General features: G+C 48.0%; 2 protein-coding genes across 3 annotated transcripts in view; one reads left to right on the top strand and one right to left on the bottom strand.

The window, feature by feature from the left end:
* Positions 1 to 1,238, bottom strand: part of TMPRSS12 (transmembrane serine protease 12) — a 32,026-nt gene extending 30,788 nt beyond the window's left edge. The window contains exon 1 of one of the 2 annotated variants that reach the window (XM_053300449.1): positions 1,081 to 1,238. In XM_053300449.1, coding sequence (XP_053156424.1) covers positions 1,081 to 1,165 — 85 coding nt within the window. In that variant the 5' untranslated portion in view covers positions 1,166 to 1,238. Of the gene's footprint in view, positions 1 to 1,002 lie in introns of both variants that reach the window. The other variant, XM_053300448.1, reaches the window with a different exon arrangement.
* Positions 1,239 to 15,624: 14,386 nt separating this feature from the next.
* LOC128346663 (transmembrane protease serine 12-like) overlaps positions 15,625 to 21,639 on the top strand; it is a 32,100-nt gene continuing 26,085 nt past the window's right edge. The window contains exons 1-2 of the mRNA XM_053300184.1: positions 15,625 to 15,823; positions 19,257 to 19,458. Coding sequence (XP_053156159.1) covers positions 15,703 to 15,823; positions 19,257 to 19,458 — 323 coding nt within the window. The 5' untranslated portion in view covers positions 15,625 to 15,702. The remainder of the gene's footprint in view (positions 15,824 to 19,256; positions 19,459 to 21,639) is intronic.

The following is a 21,639-nucleotide window of genomic DNA, read 5'->3' as shown; positions in this document are numbered from 1 at the left end:
AGCAGCCCACATGTAAGTGCACTGGAGTGTCCAGCATCATTCACACACCTGGAGGTACCATTGGTGAGAACCAGCATCTCCAGGCAAAGGTGGTCTACTTGACCACCATAGTTTATGAGAAAGTAGTGACCCTATTAGAGTCACCAAATGATCACATACATCAGAAGAGCCACATTAACAGATCCCATGTGGAGGCAGCATTGAAACAGCACCTCCAAGTGGGTGTAGTTTCCAGGCAGACTTGAGCCAAACGCTAATATTTTTAAAACTGTTTTCCACCCTTCACTGAGTCATTGGACCATGAGAGAAGGGGGAACATGCTTCACTGCGCCTCTGCCTAAGCCCAGTCCACAAGACAATTGTCGACACAGCAGAGCCATATGCCGTGATCTGAATTCAGGGCGGTGCCAGCAGGGAATATACAAGAAGGGCTACAATCCTATGGGGTCTCCCCATCCGGGAAGCAGCTCCACCTTCCGCTTGGGATTGTACTAAGCAAAAGATGGCTCTGCCATGTTGCATTCACCAAGAACGGAGAGCTGGTCTTGTGGTAGCAAGCATGACTTGTCCCCTTAGCTAAGCAGGGTCTGCTCTGGTTGCATATGAATGGGAGACTACATGTGAGCACTGTAAGATATTCCCCTCAGGGGTGAAGCTGCTCTGGGAAGAGCAGAAGGTTCCAAGTTCCCTCCCGGGCAGCATCTCCAAGATAGGGCTGAGAGAGATTCCTGCCTGCAACCTTGGAGAAGCCGCTGCCAGTCTGTGTAGGCGATACTGAGCTAGATGGACCAATGGTCTGACTCAGTATATGGCAGCTTCGCTTCCTATGCTCCTATGACCGGAAAGCTTCAGGGAGAATCCAAACGGAGGGAAACCGTACGCTTTACACGCACATAGGTCACCCGCCTAGGCTAGAGGCTGCTGGGAATTGTAGTCTTGCAATGCAAAGGAAAGTCCCCCTACGCTCGTGGCCGGCAGTTAAGACATCATGCCCAGGCGTACTTGGCCCGATGATGCCGCTTAACGTGCGAAGCGCTCTGCCCTCTGACACTTTCTGCACACTGGGGGAGCCGGGCTCACCGTCAGTAGGAATCGGCTGGGCTTCATTCAGGGGCACAAACAGCGCTAAGGAGAAAACAGCGGTGGGGAGAAAGGGCGGCCCCATGGTCCTTCGAGGGAAGAAAATGGCGGACTCCCTTTCCCTCGCCGCCAAAGGGACACGCGGCGTCACGTGACTGGGGGGTGCCGCGTCTTACCGGGCGTGAAATGAACACACAGTGGGAATCAGGAAGGCGGTGAGCTGAGGCGGCTCTGCCCGTCTTGGCAGCACTGGGGATCCTCCCCACGTTTAATGAAGACGTTGGCGCAGGGTACACCCGAGACAAACAAACGGAACGTCTGCCAGCCCAAAAAAACACACAAGGATGATTTGCTTCAAAGGGAGGAACAAGAGGGAGCAAGAAGAGCCAGCGTGGTGTAGTGGTTAGAGTGCTGGACTCGGACCGGGAGACCCGAGTTCAAATCCCCATTCAACCATGAGACTTGCTGGGTGACTCTGGGCCAGTCACTTCTTACTCTCAGCCTAGCCTACTTCACAGGGTTGTTGTGAAAGAGAAACTTAAGTATGTAGTACACCGCTCAGGGCTCCTTGGAGGAAGAGCGGGATCTAAAATGTAAAAATAACAATAATAATATAAGAATAACTGTTTTATCGCGGGAGCCAGTAAGCGGACAGTCACTGGATGCCTGCCTAACCTCAGGAAGTGTTGTAGGGAGTTTGAGGTGGCCTTTCTGCGATGCCTCCATTTAAAAGGATTCGTCTGGGGTCTTCCTTCTTGCCACGCTGCGCTGGCATTACTTGCTTTGCCCCCCCCCGCCCCCAAATCTTGATTAATCTTCACCTATTTATCAGAGACTCCCTTTGCCTTTACTTTATAATAGACTTGGACTTTGTCCGCTGCATGCATGGGTGGATGTAGTCATGTAGGGTGGCAGCATGCAAAACAAATGACTTGTAAGAGCTGTGTAGAGAAGCAAATTTGTTCTTGAGAAGTGGGGCTTTTCACACGAGTGACAAAACTTCCGGCTGCTGAAACTTCACAACTGTAAGGGCTGCCGTGGCGTCTCCCTTGCTCTTAAATTTCGCTGTCTCTTTTTCCTGAGAATCGCGAGGACAAAAGCCGGTAGCGGGATCGATTTCTGCCCCTTTCCCGCTCGCCAGATGATGCGAAGAGGAATGATATAGACACTCTGTCACTCATCTCTGCACGATCAAGAATTAGCAGAGCCAGGGGTCTCTTCGTATTAAACGCAGGGAAGTTTTAAAACAAACAAACTTCCTTCTGTTCCTCTCCACGCTGCCCGCCGGTCTGTTTTCCGGGCTGTCAAAGGTTGATTGTTTTGCCTTGCTCATACCTCCTCGGGCTGCTGCAGCTTCTGTTAAAGGGGGATGGCGCCCTAGCGAGACCAGAAAGGCCCGATTACCGCCGCCTTGGGCTGTTGGTTGCTCCAACTTCTTCACTAAATGTAGAGAGGCTTCGTGGTGCCAGAACGGGAAGATCCCTCTGTTGCCTACTCCAGCTCCTTGTTGCCCTCCATTTTGTACCTCGCCCTGTCCAAGGGGCAGAAGGCGATGAACAAGAAGCAGCTCCAGCCAAGGGACACCCGGGACGTCCCGCTCTGGCAAAGAGGGGGAAAGAGAGAAGGCAGGAGAGGAAATACTGCTCGCCTTTCCTTTCCTCAGCAGTGGCTTCCTTTTCCTTAGCACTGATTCTGCTACCGAGTGAATCCCTGTCCAAAGTTCAGACCACAAGAAGATCCTTGAAGAGGGTGAGCCCTCCGCTTTCCGCCCCAATATGCAGAGTGGTCTGGAGCAGTAAAAGGCGAGGCTCTTTAGGCGCCAGCGCGCGAGGTAGGCCGGGCTTGTGCATGGCGTGTAGCGGCCGGTGGTGGAAGCGTTCTATGCAAAACTACGAATCCCAGCAACTTCCTTCAGCCCAAGCGAGGCACCTCCTCGCCCTTCCCGTGGTCCTATCGTGCTGCGTTCATAGTGACAGGCGACCTGTCATTGCGAACGCAACGCGGCAAAACTGGTTTCTGCGCAGGGCGGTCCCAAACGGAAGGAATTTCTAGTTTATGAATGCGGGAGACCTCTGAGGACTGCAGCCCGCCTTGCGTATTCCCTGGTGGGTCTCAAGTTCGTGGGGTTTTCAGGGAGCCAACGGGTGCTTCCACGCTAGAGTCATTTAGCACAGCTAAACATTGGTCTTCTAAAACCAGTTGGGAGCACAGTTATAGTTGTGGTTTTACATCACGCACAAAGAACTGATAACATCCTGCAATGCCCATCTTCATGACAGTGGTAAGACTGGGGGATCGCATCCTTGCTGCGAGCTCCAGATATGAAGAATAGGTTTACTTTATCTGTAGGGAGTATGCTTGGGATTGCTAGGTTTTCAACTTTGCAGGATTGTTATTTTTAATCATACAAGTGCAAGCACTATCACACAAAAACTGATTATCTAGAGTGAACTTTAAGGGGAATACTGGGAGTGGGAGTGTAATGAGTACAAAACTTAATAAGGGTTGTGCAAAAGTAAATAAGTGTGCTAGAATCACTGCCTTCCCCCCTCCTTTTAACGAGATCTTTTGTTTCAGAGCAATGGAAATGAAGAAAATAAATTATTCTTGAAGTAACCTTGTGTTGTGTGAGTGAAATAGAGATGAGTCAACATCCTACAATATTGGTTTGAACTAAAGTTGGTGACTCCATGCTCCCCCCATTTCCCCCTCCCCCTCCCTTACTGTATGTATTGCCATGCCAAAAGCACAAGACTGGAGGGAGTTGGAGAAAGCCAGTCAGGAAAGATTGCATTGAGGCTCAAATGAGAAAGAACTCATGGTTTCTTGAAGGTTCCAATAGTTTCTTGAAGGTCGGATGCTGGGTTTGGTCAGCCCAGCCTCCTTCATATGCCAGTAGATTTGACTGATTAAGTGCCATCAAGTTGGTGTCAACTTTTAGTGACCAACCACATAGATAGATTCTCTCCATGATGATCTGTCTTCAGCTTGGTCTTTAGAGTTTCTCAGTGGTGCATTCTTTGCTGTCGTAATTGAGTCCATCCACCTTGCTGCTGGTCGTCCTCTTCTCTTTCCTTCAATTTTCCCCAGCATAATGGACTTCTGAATGGAGCTGGGCAGAGGCGTAATGACGGTAGGGCAGGCAGGGCACGTGCCCTAGGCGCCACTCGGGAGCGGGCGCGCAAAAGTGCTGCCATGACCCCCTGCCCCTGCCAGATTGACGTGCTGACGCGGGCCCCCCCCCGAGCGCTTGGCTCCGGCTGGCCTGGGCGCCTCACTGCCTGTGCAGCATTGTCAGCCGCATGATGAGTTCACCATGACCTCACCCACCCCCACCAAATTTACTTTTCAGGCAGCGGTGCTGGCATGCCCCCCCCCAGCTGGCCTGGGCTGGGCCGGGCGCCCCTCGCTGCCTGCGGCATTGTTGGCCACATGGTGACCTCCCAGTACTCCCTGCCCCCCCACTCGTGCGCATGCACAAGTGCTCTGCTCTCGTAGCCTTGCACGCACGTGCTTTTGTCTGAGGTTATGAGAGAGCGAGGAGCGTCGGTATTGCTTGCTGCTGCTGGCTATGTGGCTCCTGCTGAGGAGAGAAAGACGGAAGGAGGATCTGCTTTTTAGGCACAGATTTCCACACATCACCATCATCATCTTCATCAAATCTTGCAATAAAGTGTTTACAGAGGATCAAGGTGTTTTTATTTATTATTATTATTATTATTATTATTATTATTATTATTATTATTAATGTTTGCATTCTTTAAAATACCGGGGTATGGTGGGCTTGCTTAGAGGCTTGAGACTGAGTTTGCTTCTTCTTGGCTGAGGCGGAGGGGTGGCAGCGTCTGGACTGGAGGGGGGTGGGTGGGTGTGGCCTCCCCTCCCCACCCCACCCCAAGGTCGAAAAAGCAGCAGTGGCGCCCTGCCTGGGCGACGGGCAGAGAGCAGCGTGTCCTTGGAACCTGGCTGCGCGGGCGGGCGAGGGGATGGTCGTGGGGCGGGGCGGTGTGAGCAACTTAGTCCCAACTCATAACAACTGTGCGGCGGCAGGCAGCTGTGGATACCAGAGCGACGCCGAGGCCTGCTGTCTGGCACAGCGTCGCTAACCAACTGAGATGGCTGTGGGGCGGGCGGGGGGTGGTGAGCAAGCAAGGTCCTTCACTTCACCCCGGCAGCGGATGTAACAACGGAGTGACGCCGCAACACTGGGCCAGATGGTAGGCCTTGGCATCGCTCCGTTGTTACATCTGCCGCCCACGGGGTGAAGTGAAGGATCTTGCTTGCTCACCACCCCCTGCCCGCCCCACAGCCATCTCAGTTTGTTAGCAACGCCGGGCCAGATGGCAGGCCTCGGCATTGCTCTGGTATCCATGGCGGATGGCCGCCACGCTGTGGGGACGAAGTTGTTCACCACCACCACCCGCCCCACGGCCATCCTGTCGCCTCGGAGGACGCACGGCAGCAGGCGGCTGCCTCCTACTGCAGGGTTTCTCTCGCTAGGAGAGAGACAATACAAGAAATACACACTAACGTCGGGGCTTTTTTTTTTTTAAATAAATAAATGAATAAATAAAAACATCGTGGGAAGTTATTTCTTGGGATATGCATTTGTTTGTTGACAGTATTGTGCAGCTCGGTGCAAGGAATCACTTTCAGGAGGAGAGTGAAGGAGTCACGTCTTGCACCAGGATTGCTGGTGCAGCATCTGGGCAGCAAAGCCACAGTCTTCACTGGTACACAAAGGGCTCAAGAGAGACTGCTGATGATTCTTCCACCAAGTGGAGGGGAGCAATCACCATCATTGGGGCACTGATAAAGGTGGAATAGAGAGGGGAAACTCTATTCATTTCAGCTTTATTTATTTATTTATTGTTCAATTTAGGACCGGATGAAGGCAAACTTTGTTTTTTTCTTCAAAGCCAGATCTAGGCTTAAACAGAATCAATCAATTTGCCTGGTAAAGAGTCTGGTTCTGTGCTGAATGTAGGATGCTCCTTTATACTGAGTCAAACCAATGGCCGACTTAAGTCAATATTTGTTATACTTATTGGCAGCTGCTCTCCAGGTTTTAGGCAGGGGTCTTTCTTTCCCAGTCTTACTTGAAATGCCAGGGATTGAACCTTAGAGCCCCTGCCTGAAATGCATGTGCTCTACCTGATCTGTGCCCCTTTCTGTAATGTTGAACAATGCAACTGGACCTATCCATCCCCAGCACAGCATCCCTCCAGTGGCTGTTGCTGGTGTCTATCTTTAGTATTTATTTATTACATTTCTATAACGCCCTATCTATCCAAAGGCTCTGGGTGCTGTGCAGCAATCAAAAATGAAAAACAAACAACCATTTAAAACCATCAGTTTAAACAATATAAAAACAAATGTACAAACAGTTTAAAACCAGTTAAAAACATTTAAGAACAATTCAAAAATCTTGGAAGGTCAGACTGAACAAATAAGTTTTCAGAGCTCTCTTGAAAGCCAACAACAATGAGATCAAACTATGAATTTTTGCTGGGAGTGCACCTCACAGCCCAGGAGCAGCTGCAGAGAAGGCCCGATCTCTTATTTTTCTTTTTAGAATGTTAGCTCTTTTGGGACCGGTATCCATTGTTGTTTGTTTAATTTAATGTAATTATTATTTCTCTATGTAAACCGCTTTTGAAACTGTTGTTGAAAAGCGTTATATAAATATTTGTTGTAGTAGTACTAGAAGATTCTTTTTCTCTTCCAAGCTCCAGATCAGCAAGTCTCTCTGCATGGGGATAGTAGACATAGGTGCCTTCTCTTCCAGTGTCTGGGGAAGCCCTTCTGTAATTCATGAGTACAGCACAGGGAACTTATGGGTGTTGAATCTGGGGAATGGCGCCATAGCTCCTCATATGGGATCCTAACAGCTGTGGAGTGATCCCTGCATACAGACTAGTGGTATAAACCAATTGTACAAACTTGCACTAGCAAAATATCAGGAGCAAAGACGTAGGAGGAAGCCTGAAGAAGCCAACTGGGCAATAATTGACCAGCTCACAAAGAAGGTGCCATATAGAAGAGCAGTCTTTGGTGTATATATCTGTGTCAAGTGACCAATGTATGAAATGTATGAAAAGAAACTTGGATAATTCAGCAGACTTTAAGCAGTCAAGTCTCTCTAGCCCCTTAAGGGCACACAATGCTTTAGGTATATATTTTGGCATAGGTTTGGAGGTTAAATTTTGAGTTGCTTTTTCATTCTTCGGTTTTATGAATAGCATGGATGCTGAAATGTTTGATTCACTGACTTGAATAGGGTAACAATTTTTTTAAAAAACCCATTTTTGCTCTTAAAAATTGAGTTTCAGAAGCTGTAATTCAGTATTATGGTTCATGACTGTCACTCCCTTAGGTGGCAGCACCCTCTTATTATATCTTTGAGACCAAGAACTGTTTCTTTCTTTGTCCTTTACTTGATTAGCAAATTGCTGATTAGTGATCAGGCCAGCCAGTCTTTTCTAAGGTTTGCCTTCTGAGGAGTGAGCAGCATGTCTGAAATGAATAATACTCTTGTGCCCAGCAAGATGAATCCTGCTGCTCCACATCTGCATGAAAAGCTACTCCTGATGAGACACCTTTTATAGTGGTGATTCTCTTGTATTTAGCAGGGGGAGAGCAACTGGCCCTATCCAGCCCCAGCACAGCATCCCTTCAGTGGCTGTTGCTTGTATCTGCCTTATGTTTTTTAAAGACTGTGAGCCCTTTGGCGACAGGGGACCATTTTAGTTATGTATTCTTCTTTGTACATCACTCTAATGAGCCAGTGTGGTGTAGTGGCTAGAGTGCTGGACTAGGACCAGGGAGACCCGAGTTCAAATCCCCATTCAGCCATGAAACTAACCGGGTGACTCTGGGCCAGTCACTTCTCTCTCAGCCTAACCTACTTCACAAGGTTGTTGTGAGGAGAAACTCAAGTATGTAGTACACCACTCTGGGCTCCTTGGAGGAAGAGTGGGATAAAAAATGAAAAAATAATAATAAAGATAAAACAATAATAATAATTACTATTTCCTCTAAAAAATCAATAATAGCATCTCTGCTGACTGGAAGAATTGCAGCCACAACCAACCACAAACCACCGCTTAGTAACAAGCCTTCCAGGGGAAGACTTCGTTCTAATGTAATTCAAACATTTCTAAGTCAAATGCAAGTTAATGTTATGCAGTGTAATTTATTGTAAATGAATTAATTGAAACACTTCAATCATGTCTTTCTCTAGAACTATTAATTGACTTGCATCATCCACAATTCAATGAACCTTTTAAAAAATAATTTAGGATGATGTTCTATTGTGGCACATAGGTTGTATATATGTATATGTGTATATATGTATGTGTGAGTGTGTGTGTATACACACACACACACACACACTTTACTCTGCTTTTTGTTACCACTATTCAGCCTCATTTAAGATTTCTTTACTTCATGAGCTGAGCTGAGCTTCAGTGGGGCAGGGGACATTTTAAAATCTTGTCTCTGGGCCCACTACAACCTTGCTACACCCCTGACTTCAGTGCAGAAACAGGTGTGGGGGTGTGCTGGCTCTCAAGAAGTCCAGTATACTGGAAAGCATTATTGTGCAACCAGGGGTGTCCAATGCAGACACAGGTGTGGGGGTGCTCTGGGCTGCTTGGAGGAAGAGTGGGATGTTGACATAACAATGAACAAATTCCCTTATAGATTTGAACATCATGATGCCACGGAAGAAGAAGAGTGGAGCTGAAAGACGGAAGAGGAGGAAGTTGGAGGCGGAGGAAGCCAAGAGGTCGAGCAGGTTTTTCCTGCCCTTCTTTACCAGGGCTGGAACAAGTAGCTCAACACCACCTTCCACAGAGTCGCCAGCATCTGCTCCAATGTTTTCAGAATCCGAAGGTGGATCAAGTGCACATCTGCCACAAGTGGAGGAGGCAGTCCAGTCAGATGAAGAGGCTGCCACAGAGTGTGTGGAAGTGACAGGAGGGGAAGCTGGTAGTGATGTCTAGTCTGCTGATGAGACTGAACCCGAAGAGGACACTACGCGCAGTGAACTGGATGCTGCCAAAGAGCCTCCAACTGTTAGGCCGGAAGTGATTGAACAGCGTGACATTGGACTTTTGCAGTTTGACAAGGATACTGGAAGACCAATTATGCCTGACATGTTGAGAACAGAAATAATACAGCTGGGTTCAAAGTATTTCCAGAACACTGAGGGGCCTTTCCTACCAACAAATAACCGTGCAATGAACAAGACTTGGTTCAGGAAGAGATTGGGAAGTGGTTGTGGTGAGGAGGTGGCTCGCACATGGCTGGTCTATTCCCCTTCTAAGAAGTCTGCATTTTGCTTCTGCAGTCTTCACTTTTCCCCGTCAGACCATCAATCAACATTGGAGAAGGAAAGTGGATTCAACCACAGGAAAGCACCTGAAAGGATTTGTGTTCATGAGAATGCCAAGAATCATCGGGAGTGCTTCACACAGTGGATAGAAATGGAAAGAAATGTAGCTGGAAACAGAGGACTCATTGACGCAGAACTTCGGTCACAGATTGAGAAGGAGAAGCAGAGGTGGCGCGTTATCTTTGTAAGAGATTTTTGTCACCCCAAAACTCCTGCAACCAGGAATAAATGAGGGCTCCAAAAATCCTCATGGGTTCTTTTGATAGTGCTGGCTGTCAAGAATCCCAAGACCCAAGAAGACACGAAGAGAAATGGAAAGGTATATTCAATCGAAGCAGATTTATTTTCCTTACCAATACTCAGATGCACTGCAGTACATACACACAGTGACTTTCCTTTCTCTCACAGCAACTAAATTAAAATCTACCTGACACCCTATAGATCATCAGAGCTTTCACTTCACTCTTTTCGGCTTACCCTCTGAGCTTACCAAGGGAGAAACTGATGTTTCCCCTTTTGCAAAGTTTCGGGCGTGCCGAGTTGGGCAATCTTCCTCTATTCTTTTCGGCTTCAGCGTCCACACATCCCACTGCTCCCCTGAGCCCCAAATCAGGGTCCTAAGTATCCCACCATATCTGCCCATGCACCCGACAGTGATTAGTCAGAGAGAGGGATCCTGACCATTGATGACCCACAGCTAATCTGTTTCATTTGACATTTTACACCACTGGCTAGGGAAGATGTCATTGGCTAGAGGAGATGTGAAAGAGGAACAAGGTGCGTGCCAAACGACCCCTCCTCCCAATGGAACATCGAGCCCCGGCCAGTTTTGATCCGAGATATCGGAAAATGAGGAAGTGTGTCCGAGCCGACAAGCCGATTTTCACTAATTTTAGACAAAAGCACTAGGTGGGGGCCACCCTGGACAGCATGGAAAGTTTGCTGCAACAGAGGAACCTGGCCTTCACTCATAGGAGCCAAGACCAGGGCCTAAATTGTGTCAACCAAAACTCTTGTCAAGCATCTATTCGATACAATGTGGTTAATCTATTTAATATAAAATTGATCCGAGCAGGCCTTACACTTGACAAGAATCCTTAACTGCATCAAATACCTTGCAACTCAGAACCTGGCTTTGCGAGGACACAGGGAGTCACTTCAGCTAGACAAGGATGACTCCAATGTCGGAAATTTCCTTGGCTTAGCAAAACTAATGGCTACCTATGACCCAGTCATGAAAGAACACCTAACCCATGTGGAAAGTCATCCTGGATCCACCTCTTATCTCTCACCGGCAGTCCAGAATGAATTTATCCACCTGATGGCATCCACTGTTCGCCAGAGTCTACTGAGAGGCATTCGTAAAGCCAGATACTATGGCCTCATGTTCGACTCAACTTCTGACCTGGCACACCGTGAGCAGATGTCACAAGTAGTTAGATATGTAGAATTTGATTATGAGAGGAAAACAGTCCATGTGAGAGAGTCATTCCTTGGTTTTATCCAGTTAAGCCGGAAGGATGCTGAGAGCTTGACTGAAGACATCTTGAAAAAGTTAGAGAAGGATGAAATGGAGCTACAAGATTGTCAGTCACAGTGCTATGACAACACTGCTGTGATGGCTGGACACAGAAGTGGTGTTTCCCAAAGGATACATGAGAAAAACAACCTGGCAGTGTTTGTGAATTGCGACAATCACTCCCTCAACTTGGTGGGTGTACATGCAGCCATACAGGATGTGATGATGGTGACATTTTTTGGAACCCTTGATGCCATCTATGTGTTTTTCTCTCGCTCAACACAGCGCTGGGAAAAACTCAGAAATGCTGTGCCTGTGTCTGTTAAGTCAGAGTCTGAAACCAGGTGGAGTTCAAAGACGGAAGCAGTGAAGCCAGTCAACAACCACCTGGAGGAGATACTTCAAGTTCTTCAGGGCATGATAGGTGATGAAGACGAGAACCCTGAAACTAGAAGTGATGCAAGGCAGCTGTGCAACCGCTTGCTGACTTATGATTTTCTGACTCTACTAGGATTTTGGAATGTTCAAAAGAGGCTGCAGGATCCTAGAATGAACTTCCACGATGCTGCTGTGGATTTGAAAGCCCTCCAAGAACATTTGGATGATGAGAGAGAAGTGCTGGTCAGTGAGGCACTCAACGTAGGGCTTGGTCTCTGTCAAGAATGGGATGTTGACTTTGAAAGATGGAAGAGATGGAAGAAACGAATGGCTGGTGAAAAATCAAGAGACGCTGGGTTAACAGCTAGGGAGGAGATGGAAAGAGTCATGAAGGGAGCACTCGACCATCTTCACAGAGAACTGGACGAAAGATTCACTCGTCTGCATGACACTAATGCCAAGTTTGGGTTCCTTCTCGATATCGAGGGACTGTGCTACAGTGCTGACAGAGAGAACCTAAAGAAGAACTGTGAAAATTTTTGCAAACTACCTCTCTGATGTTGATGTGGAGCTATATGATGAAATTTTGGACTGCAGAATGTTGCTAGCAGCGCGGACCAACATGAGAGTTGCAAGACCAGAACAGCTTCTCGAATTTATAGTTCAATATGGTGATGAGAGCATCTTCCCCAACCTCCGCATTGCTATTCAGATCATGCTGACCATTGCAGTTTCCATTGCCAGCTGTGAAAGATCATTTAGCAAGTTAAAGCTGATACTTTCCTATCTGAGAGCTTCCATGGGTCAAGGCAGACTCTGTGATCTTGCTCTGCTGAGCGCAGAGAGAGAGGAAACTGACAAAACTGACTTTGATAGCACCATAGACCAATTTGCATCCGTGAAAGCAAGGAGGGTCAGTCATGATTTTCAGGCATGTCATAATTTGCTAATTAAAAAATTAATGAGCGTGAGTTGTATTTTCTGCATTTTTGGTTATTCATTGCATTTTTGGTAATTTTGGAGGTAATATTATGGTAAAATAAAAGTTTTCTGAAAGATGCATGTCAGATGTTGGGGCAATGGGGGCGGGCGCACTTTCAGTGCTTGCCCTAGGCGCCATTTTCCCTAGTTACGCTTCTGGAGCTGGGTTTTCACATATGTCTGAAGTATGATAGTTTGAGCCTGATCATTTTTGCCTCAGGTGAAAATTCTGGATTTATTTGTTCTATGATCCATTTGTTTGTTTTCCTGGCTGTCCATAGTATCCTCAAAGGTCTTCTCCAGCACCAAAGTTCAAAAGCGTCAATACTATGCCTATCTTGCTTCTTCAAAGTCCAGCTTTCACATCCATAGAGTGTCACAGGAAAAACCATTGTCCAAACAATTCTAATCTTTGTAGGTGTAGACACATCATGGTATCTAAATATCGTTTCCAAGGCCTCCATTGCAATCCTACTAAGTGCTAGTCTGCAGTGTATTTCTTGACTGCTGGATCCTTTACTGTTGATGGTCGATCCTAAAAGGCAGATGCTATCCACCACTTCAATGTCTTCATTATCAATTCTGAGGCTGGTTGCTGTACCCGTTGACATTAGTCTCATCTTCTTTACATTTAGCTGTAGTCCCATTTTTTCACTGTGCTCCTTGACTTTCATTACTAGAGCTTGTAGATCATCTGCATTCTCAGTTATCAGAGTGGTGTCATCAGTGTAGGGTAGGTTATTGATGTCTCTTCCTCCAACTTTAAAACCAGATTATCTTCTTCCAATCCAGTTTCTCTCAGTATATGTTCATCATATAAACTGAATAAATAAGGAGAAAGCATACATTCTTGTCTTACTTCTTTCCTGATCTGGAACCAGTCTGTTTCACCATGTTCCATCTGGACTGTGGCTTCCTGCCCTGTGTGTAGGTTTCTCATGAGAAAAATGATATGCTCTATCCTTTTCCTAAGGATATTCCACAACTTGACATGGTCAACACAACTGAAGGCTTTTCTGTATTCAATAAAGCACATATTGACTTCTTTCTGGTATTCTTTGGCTTTCTCAGTTATCCTGTGTGCATCAGCTATGATGTCTCTTGTTCCTCAGCCTTTTCTGAAACCAGCTTGAACATCCGGCATTTCCTTTTCCACATAGGGCTCTAATCTGCGTTGGATAATCCTGAGCACTCTTTTGCTAGCATGTGAAATTAAGGATATTATGCGATGGTTCGTGCAATTTGTTAAGTCTCCTTTCTTTGGTACGGGTATGTAGACTGACCTCTTCCAATCTGTTGGCCACTATGTTGTTCCCCAAATTTGCTGGCATAGTTTGGTTAGAGCCTTGACTGATTCTTCTTCTGTTGCCTGCCATATTTCTGTAGCTATTCCATCAATTCCTGTAGCCTTCTGACTTGGTAATGACCGGAGTGCTGATCTAACTTCATCTTCCCATACTAGAGTTCTTGCAAGTAGGGAATATCTTCTAGAGTATCTTGGATGTTGATGTCCCTGCTGTACAGATTTTCAGTATACTCCTTCCATCTGTTTGATCTTCTCTGAATCAGTTACTATCTGTCCTTTGGCATCCCTTAACATACCAATTCGAGGTTGGAACCTCCCTCTGAGTTCAGATATCTTTTGAAAAACTTTCCTTGTTTTTCTGGGTCTATTTCCATCCTCAGGGTCTTTACAGATGTCATTGTAGTACTGCTCCTTGTTTAACGGTTTTCTGAAATTCTCTATTAAGTTCCTTCTTGAGGTCTCTGTATTTCTTGACTTTGGCTTCTCTCCTCTTCATGGCAATTTCCACCATCTATTCTGACATCCATTTTGCTTTCTTCTGTTTCTTGGTCTTTGGCAGTCTCTTTTCACATCCATCCTTAACAACTCCTTTGTTTTCATTCTGGTTACCTATCAATGAGGTTCAGAACTTCAAAGTGGTTCTTGATGTTCTCCTTGAAAATGGTGGGTACATTTTCAAGATCATATTGTGGAAACTGGATAGCTTTGTTTTTTCGCTTTAGCTTGACTTGGAACATGCTCATGAGCAGATCTGTTCCACAATTGACCCCTGACAATGTTTTTGCTGTTATAACTGAGCTCTTCCACCTCCTTGCAACAATAATGTATTCAGTGATTTCTGTGTACTCCATCTGGTGATGTCGATGTGTATAGGCACCACTTTGGTAGTTTGAATAATGTGTTAGCAAGGAAGAGATCATTGGCTTGGCAGAAACAACAAAGTGTTCTCCTGCTTCATTTCTGTCTCCTAGGCCATGCAGTCTGACTGTATTTTCTTCCTTACTATTTCCAACTTTGGCATTCCAGTCTCCAACCACCAGCAGCACATCTTGCTTGTATGTTCTGTCAATTACTTTGAGCATAAAACTCATAAACTTCCTCTTTTTCTGCATCAGTCATTGAGGCTGATGCCCGTTAGATTGCACAAAAGTATGCACTATTACAGAGACAGGAGGGGAACATTTCATGGGGTAAGATGGGCTGCTCAGTGCCTTCATCAGCTCAGCTGCAGCCAGCAGGATCCAGTACAGTCCTGATGGGCTGCAGCTGTGGAGAACTTCTGCGTCTCTGATTTCATGTTTTTATAGCAGCTGCTACAGCTAGGGCAGATGTTTCATAGTAGGATTATGAACTAAAAGTAGTAGTGGCTATGCAACTAGGTGGGTGGTATCCCAAAGCAAATCACCCACCCTCATCTCTACTCCGCCGCTGCTGATGGTGAGAATGATGCCAGCAGGAGAGTGCCAGGGATGAGGCAGGGCGCTGGGGGGCACAGAGCAGCCCCCCAAACACTTCGGCAGCTGCCTGCGAGCAGGAGGGGCTCTTGGCGGGCAGGGAAGCAGCGAGCCCACCTTCCTCTCCACTCGCAGGCAGCAGCCCGGCTCACCGCGCAGGGCAACAAGAGCAGCCACCCTCTGCTGCTCCCCCCCCCCTCGGGCTGTTCCTGCGATCCTCGCTGAAGCAGGACCTTCCAGGCAAAGCGAAGAAGACCGCTAATAAGAACCTCTGCGGGGAGGAGGGCTGGGAAGGGCCGGCAGGCAGGCAGGCGGGTCCCCCTTGTCAGGGTGGCAGCAGCAGCAGCAGAAGCCGGCGGCCACCACTTTGTCCCGGGAGTCCCGCCATGCCCATGGGGCGCGGGGGCGGGGAGAGGAGGCCAACATCTGGCCTCGCTCGGCCACAAGACAGAACACAGAGAGGGCAGAAGCCGCGCGTGGCAGGGCCGTTTGCCCGCCCTCAGGCACGTGGCCCAGAGCGAGCCCCGCCCCCTGGCCGAGAAAGGGCGGGAGCGAGGGAGCCGGTCGCTTCCCTCCAAGGACGACGATGCGGCCCCCTTTTCTCCCCGCAGCAGCAGCACCGCCACCACCAGCCGCCACCCCCTTGGCGCTGCTCCTGCTGCTGTTCTGCAAAGTTCTGGCCCCACTGATTCCTGGTCCCGAAGACGGTGAGCCCAGGTTGCTTCCTCCCTGCCCCCCCCCCAGCGCTCTGCGGCCCCTCCCGTGTGTGTTGAGTGGTTTGAGCCGGCGGAAAGCGTCGAGCGAGGCTGGGCCGAGGAGAAGCGAACAGCTAGCAGGATTAAACGCCTTCGGGCGTGGTGCGCCTGCGCATCTTGCGGCCCGAGATAAGCGCCTTCGGGCGTGGTGCGCCTGCGCATCTTGGCGGGGAGCGGCCGGGCAGGAGCGTGGCAGAGGGAGCGCGCGTTTCGCAAGAGCAGGGGACAGAGGTCCCAGCACTCCGTCCGTCTAGGCCAGGAGGGTCGCACGCGTAGTGGAAAGCTCCTGGTTCCTTTCCCTCCCGCCCCCAAGTTCTATTCACGGCACGGGCCGGGAGGAGCTGTCACTGCGAGCGCAGCGGGGCAGAGCGGGCTTCTGCGCAGGGCGGTCCAAAAGGGAATGATGAATCCGCGGAGCGCAGCCCGCCCGCCTGCTTTGTTGTTCCTCTGCGGCCGGGTCAACCCTCAGTTCAGCTCACAGGACATGAATCTGCTGTCAAGATGGTGCTGTGTAGGGCGCGCAGGCAAAGGCGCCGCTACTCTCCTTCGCTTGAGGGCAAACAGTTTTATGGCTGTTTTTAAATTGTTGCATTGTTTTAACTTTTGTATGTGTTTTAATTGTTCTTATGTTAACCACCCAGAGACGAAAGTTTGGGCGGTATAGAAGTTAAACAAATAAACAGGCTCTGGGGCTCAAGCTGGCCTGGAAGCGGCTGCACCCCCACTTGGAGGTGGTGTTTCAATGGCGCCGCCCTCCAGGAAGCAACTGTTCCTGTCGCTCCTCCGATTTGTCCACCACGGAGGTGACTAATAGGGCCACTACGATCTCGCAAAGTAGGCGGCCACGTAGGCAGTGTCTGACTGAAGGTGCTGGCTGTCACCACGGGTGTAGCTATAACTGAGCGGTTACAGCCCCCAGCTCCAGACCCCTCCAGCTCCTGCTACTCACAACTATCCTACTCCATTGTCGCACGTGATGAGTGATGTAGTCGCAAGTTCAGAAGTGCAGGCGTGCGCTCTATGACAGCCCCCATAGTCATGTCCACCCCAACAGCCACCCCCCCCCACTTAAATGCAATAATTTGGGGAGTTCTCTTACAGAAAGTCAAGAATATGCAATCCTATACCACTTATTTGGGAATAAGCCCCATTGAATTTAATAGACATGCATAGGATTAATTAAGTACTTAAATTGTACTGTAATTTTAGTACTTAATTAAGAGAGAAAGTACATGTGTGGCTTGCTAACTGGTTGAAAGACAAAGGCCACTGCAGCTGAGGATGGTGGGAGTTGTAGTGAACAACATCTGGGAATCCCTTTTAGAGAGAACAGTTAAGTACTGTAACACTGCAAACATGGTTTCTTTGTTGAATCAAATGAAACCCTGTTGGAATCACAGTGAAGTAAAGCACTCTGTATGGCCATGTATATATTGTAACAATATATATGCTGCAAAGAGGTGGCACAGAAATATCCTCTATAATAAAGAGCTAAAGTGTCCGCCCGTGTCCCTGCCCGTGTCTTTCTCGGCTGTTCTCGCAGAGCGCGTGCTCTGTTCTCGCAGAGCGCATGCTCAGAACATCCGAGAAAGATACGGCCGCAGGGACAAGGGCAGCCATGTTGGCTCCCGGTAAGCGGCGAGGGGAAGCAGCAGCAGGAGGCAGCGGCGACTGGGGCCGATGCCAGCCGGGGAAGCGATGCCGGATGGGGAAGCGATGGCGGCGCTGGGGAAGCGGCAGCGGGGAAGCGGCGGCGGAGAAGCAGTGAGGGGAAACGGTGCCGGACGGGAAAGGGATGGCGGCGGCGAGTGGGTGCGAAAGGGCAAGAGGAAGTGGGCCAGGGGGGAAGGGAAAGGGCAAGTGGAAGTGGGGCAGGGGGGAAGGGCAAGCGGGAGGGGGGCAGGGGGGAGGGGGGAGGGCAAGAGGGAGCGGGGCACTCTTGGCGGCGGCGGCGGAACTCTCCCCTACTAGTGGCCGAGGGATGGCTGCCAGGGGTGTGTGTGATCCGAGCAGTCCTTCCCCACCCCCATTGGTGGCGGTGGCTAGAGTGAGTGCTGGGCCTGTCAATGAAACACTGGCTCAGAAGTGGCCATGTCCCCTGCGTCAATGTCAGATGCAGGGGGCATGGTCAGTGTGGGGACAGGGCCATTTAGTCCCTCTCAGTTTCCCCAATCAGCAATTTGTTGAATTGCTGACTGGGAGCTCCTTTCCCTGCCCCTTGAGGACACAGAGGGTGCGACTTGGATGAGCATGCGTGAAAAAGACTAAAGGGAGCCAGCAGCGGAATCTTGTTACCTAGCCACCAGTGAGTTCCCTACACCCCTTCCTGGCCTATAGTCCTCAGCCTATAGTCCTCAGACTAATAGCCATTGATATACCTCTCCTCCATGACATTATCCAAACCCCTCTTAAAGCTCTCCAGGTTGTTGGCTGTCACCACATCTCGTGGCAGAGAATTCCACAAGTTGATTATGCATTGTGTAAAAAAGTACTTCCATTTGTTGGCCCTAAATTTTTTGGCAATCAATTTCATGGGATGACCCCTGGTTCTAGTGGTATGTGAAAGGGAGAAAAAGTTCTCTCTAACCATTTTCTCCACACCATGTATGATTTCATAGACCTCTATAAATCAAAAAGTTAGGATATTAACCTTGAAGCATGCACCAAATCATTCCCTGTGTAATATATAACAAGTTGTAGTAAGAACTAATCTGCCTACTTTTCTTCCACTAACTGGAAGAAACTAACTGGACTAAATTTGGTTCATATCGGTTAGGTGGTCCACAAGTTAGACCTCTTGAGTCTCAAACGTTTACATGTCCACCATCTTGAATTGGGGTGAATGACATTATCACAGACTACGCCATTGAGGTGTCCCTATGTGTCTCTACAGCTGTAGCAAATTTTGATCAAATCGGTTAGGCAGTTCACAAGTTAGCCCACTTGAGCCTCAAATGTTTACACAACCACCAACTTGAACTGGGGTGGGTGACATCTTCATAAACTACGCCTTTGAGGTGTCCGTGTGTGTCACTCACTGCAGCTGTACCTAATTTGGTTCAATTCAGTTAGACAGGTGTTGCAAGTTGATGGAGGGGGGCACACACATGGAATGCTGGCTGATCTCATAAGCCTACTGGAAAGTAGGCTAAAATGCTCATACTTGTTTGAAAGAACTTCTGGTAGTGTGTGTGTGTGAGAGAGAGATATAGAGGTGTATAGGGATTCAGACTTGCATAATCTCAATCTATCGGAAAGTGCTTTATATGGCTATGCCAAGCTGATATGTTCAGAACTATCACTGGTGTTGCTCAATGCCAGCTGTGCTTTATGGGACCCTTGTAGACATGGCCACTCACTAGCATTACTGTGTTTTGGTTTCTAGAATGTGGAACAAGGCCTCTTATGGATGAAAAAGTGGCGGAGACTCGGATTGTAGGTGGACACGATGCTCAGCTTGGGGCTTGGCCATGGCAAATTAGTCTTCAGGCTTTTGACTTCAGCATGGGATATCATCATATATGTGGTGGATCTCTAATTAATAACAACACAGTGCTGACAGCAGCACACTGTGTTATGGAACGGCTGTATGTATACTTCTATTTTTAATCTTTCTGTCCGTTTTCAATGTTCTGAAAGTGTAGTGATCAAATCTTGAAAGCTATATGAATATGTAGAGATTTGCAATGACATCTGGTAGTGGATGCCCCCTCGCTATGAAGAGTGTTTTTATTTTGGGCTTCAGCCATCTAGAGCAGCCAGAGCTCATTGATGGGAAGGAATATTTCAGCAGGGCCGGTGTGGAGAAAAGGGACACACACACCCTTTAGCACTCTCCCTGCTGTGCAAGCATCTCCCCATTTGGAGCATGTGCAATGGTTGACTCAGGTGAACTGCCTCCCTTACAGGAGATTCTCATCAGATTGTTGGGATGTCCTCCTCCCTGCTGAGAGAATAAACAGAAAAAAGAGATCTGTGTTCACAGTTCATGTGCCTTTGGGACCTCAGAAGTCGGTAGACCAGTGTCCTCCTTTTTCCTGAGCATTCCTGAGCATTTAGCATAGGTTCCTGTAAGCTAAAAACAATGGAAGGGAAACGCAAGGAGGAGATATGGGGGAAGCAGGGGCCAAGGGAACCTGAGGCGGGTCTTTAGTTTGTTTGAATGTCTTGTTGGAGGTGGGTTGCACTGATCCACTTGGAAGTAATTGGACTGTCTTGGATGGGGCTGCAGTTCCCCTGAAACATTAAATACACCCTTTGGAGCAAATTGGGGGACATTCTGGATCCAGAATTCTTTCTGGATGTTCAAGTAGCAGCTGTGGCCAAGGTTGCCTGTGCCCAGCTTTGGCTGGTGTGTAAAGGTAAAGTGTGCCATCAAGTCGATTTTGACTCCTGGCTCCCACAGAGCCCTGTGGTTTTCTTTGGTAGAATATAGGAGTGGTTTACCATTGCCTCCTTCCGCGCAGTGTGAAATGATGCCTTTCAGCATCTTCCTATATCGCTGCTGCCCGAATGAGGTGTTTCCATAGTCTGGGAAACATACCAGCTGGGCTTTGAACCAGCAACTTTCTGCTTGTTAGTCAAGCATTTCCCCTGGTGTGTAGAGTTGCCATATATGAGCTTCCCAATTCTGGCAACCTAATTTGCATATGCAAATATTTTGCATATTGTGCAAAATATTATTATTATTATTATTACTGTTTACATTTATATCCTGCTCCTCCTCCAAGGAGCCCAGAGCAGTGTACTACATACTTAGGTTTCTCTTCAAAACAACCCTGTGAAGTAGTTTAGGTTGAGAGAGAAGTGACTGGCCCAGAGTCACCCAGCAAGTATCATGGTTGAATGGGGATTTGAACTTGGGTCTCCCCAGTCCTAGTCCAGCACTCTAACCACTATACTACGCTGATGCACTGATTACCTGGGTCTGCTTTGGACACCAACCACCAACATTTGGAGAAGGATCTTTTACCTCACAATTTCAGGCAGCATTTAAACACCTAAATTTTATATCCCAACACTTTCTAATATGGTTGTGCGTTTTTCCCCCCTGGTTGTTTTTTCCTCCCAAATCCAAAAAACCCTCATTTTGTTCTTTGTTCAAAATTGCAAAATCTGAATCTAAAACGTTTTGGATTTTTTAAAAAAAAATGCCCTGGAGCAAAAATAGTGGGTGGTGATGGTAGTACCCAATGGGTGGAAGCTACCACCCAAATTTCAGAGGAATTGGGCAAAGGGCTGATTTTTGGTGAATTTTTGAAGATTTTTCTCATAGGGAATAATGGAGGTTTCTGCAAAAGTATAGCTTCACATCAGGGAGAAAGGGGGTGGCCCAGAGCAGAGTAGGGTGGGTGGTAGTGCCCAGGGCAAGGGCAAGGGCAAGGAAGTTGCCAGAATTATTTCAAAGGAATTGGGCAGAGCGCTGATTTTTAAAGATTTAATGGAGTTTATGTGTCTTTAAGGTTCTTCCCCATAGGGAATGATGGAGGTTTCAGCAGTCCCGTAACTGCACTTGGGGGGCACCGGGGTGGCCCAGAGTGAGTGGTAGTGTAGAGCACATAGGGTGCCAACCACCCTCATGGGTTGCTAACCCATGGGGTACTGGGTTCTGTTGTTTCTGAGATGTTTTGAGTGTAGATTCTCTGGTAGCATATGAGAGCGGATTCATGGTTTGTCATTTTATATCTCATATGCTACCAGAGAATCTACAGCAGTGGTTCTCAACATGTGGGTCCCCAGATGTTGCTGAACTACAACTCCCAGCATCC

This window comes from Hemicordylus capensis, chromosome 2 (assembly GCF_027244095.1).
Source record: "Hemicordylus capensis ecotype Gifberg chromosome 2, rHemCap1.1.pri, whole genome shotgun sequence".
Classification (NCBI taxonomy): domain Eukaryota; kingdom Metazoa; phylum Chordata; class Lepidosauria; order Squamata; family Cordylidae; genus Hemicordylus; species Hemicordylus capensis.
Note: the sequence above shows the minus strand (reverse complement) of the source record. Positions and strands in the feature narration are given on the sequence as shown.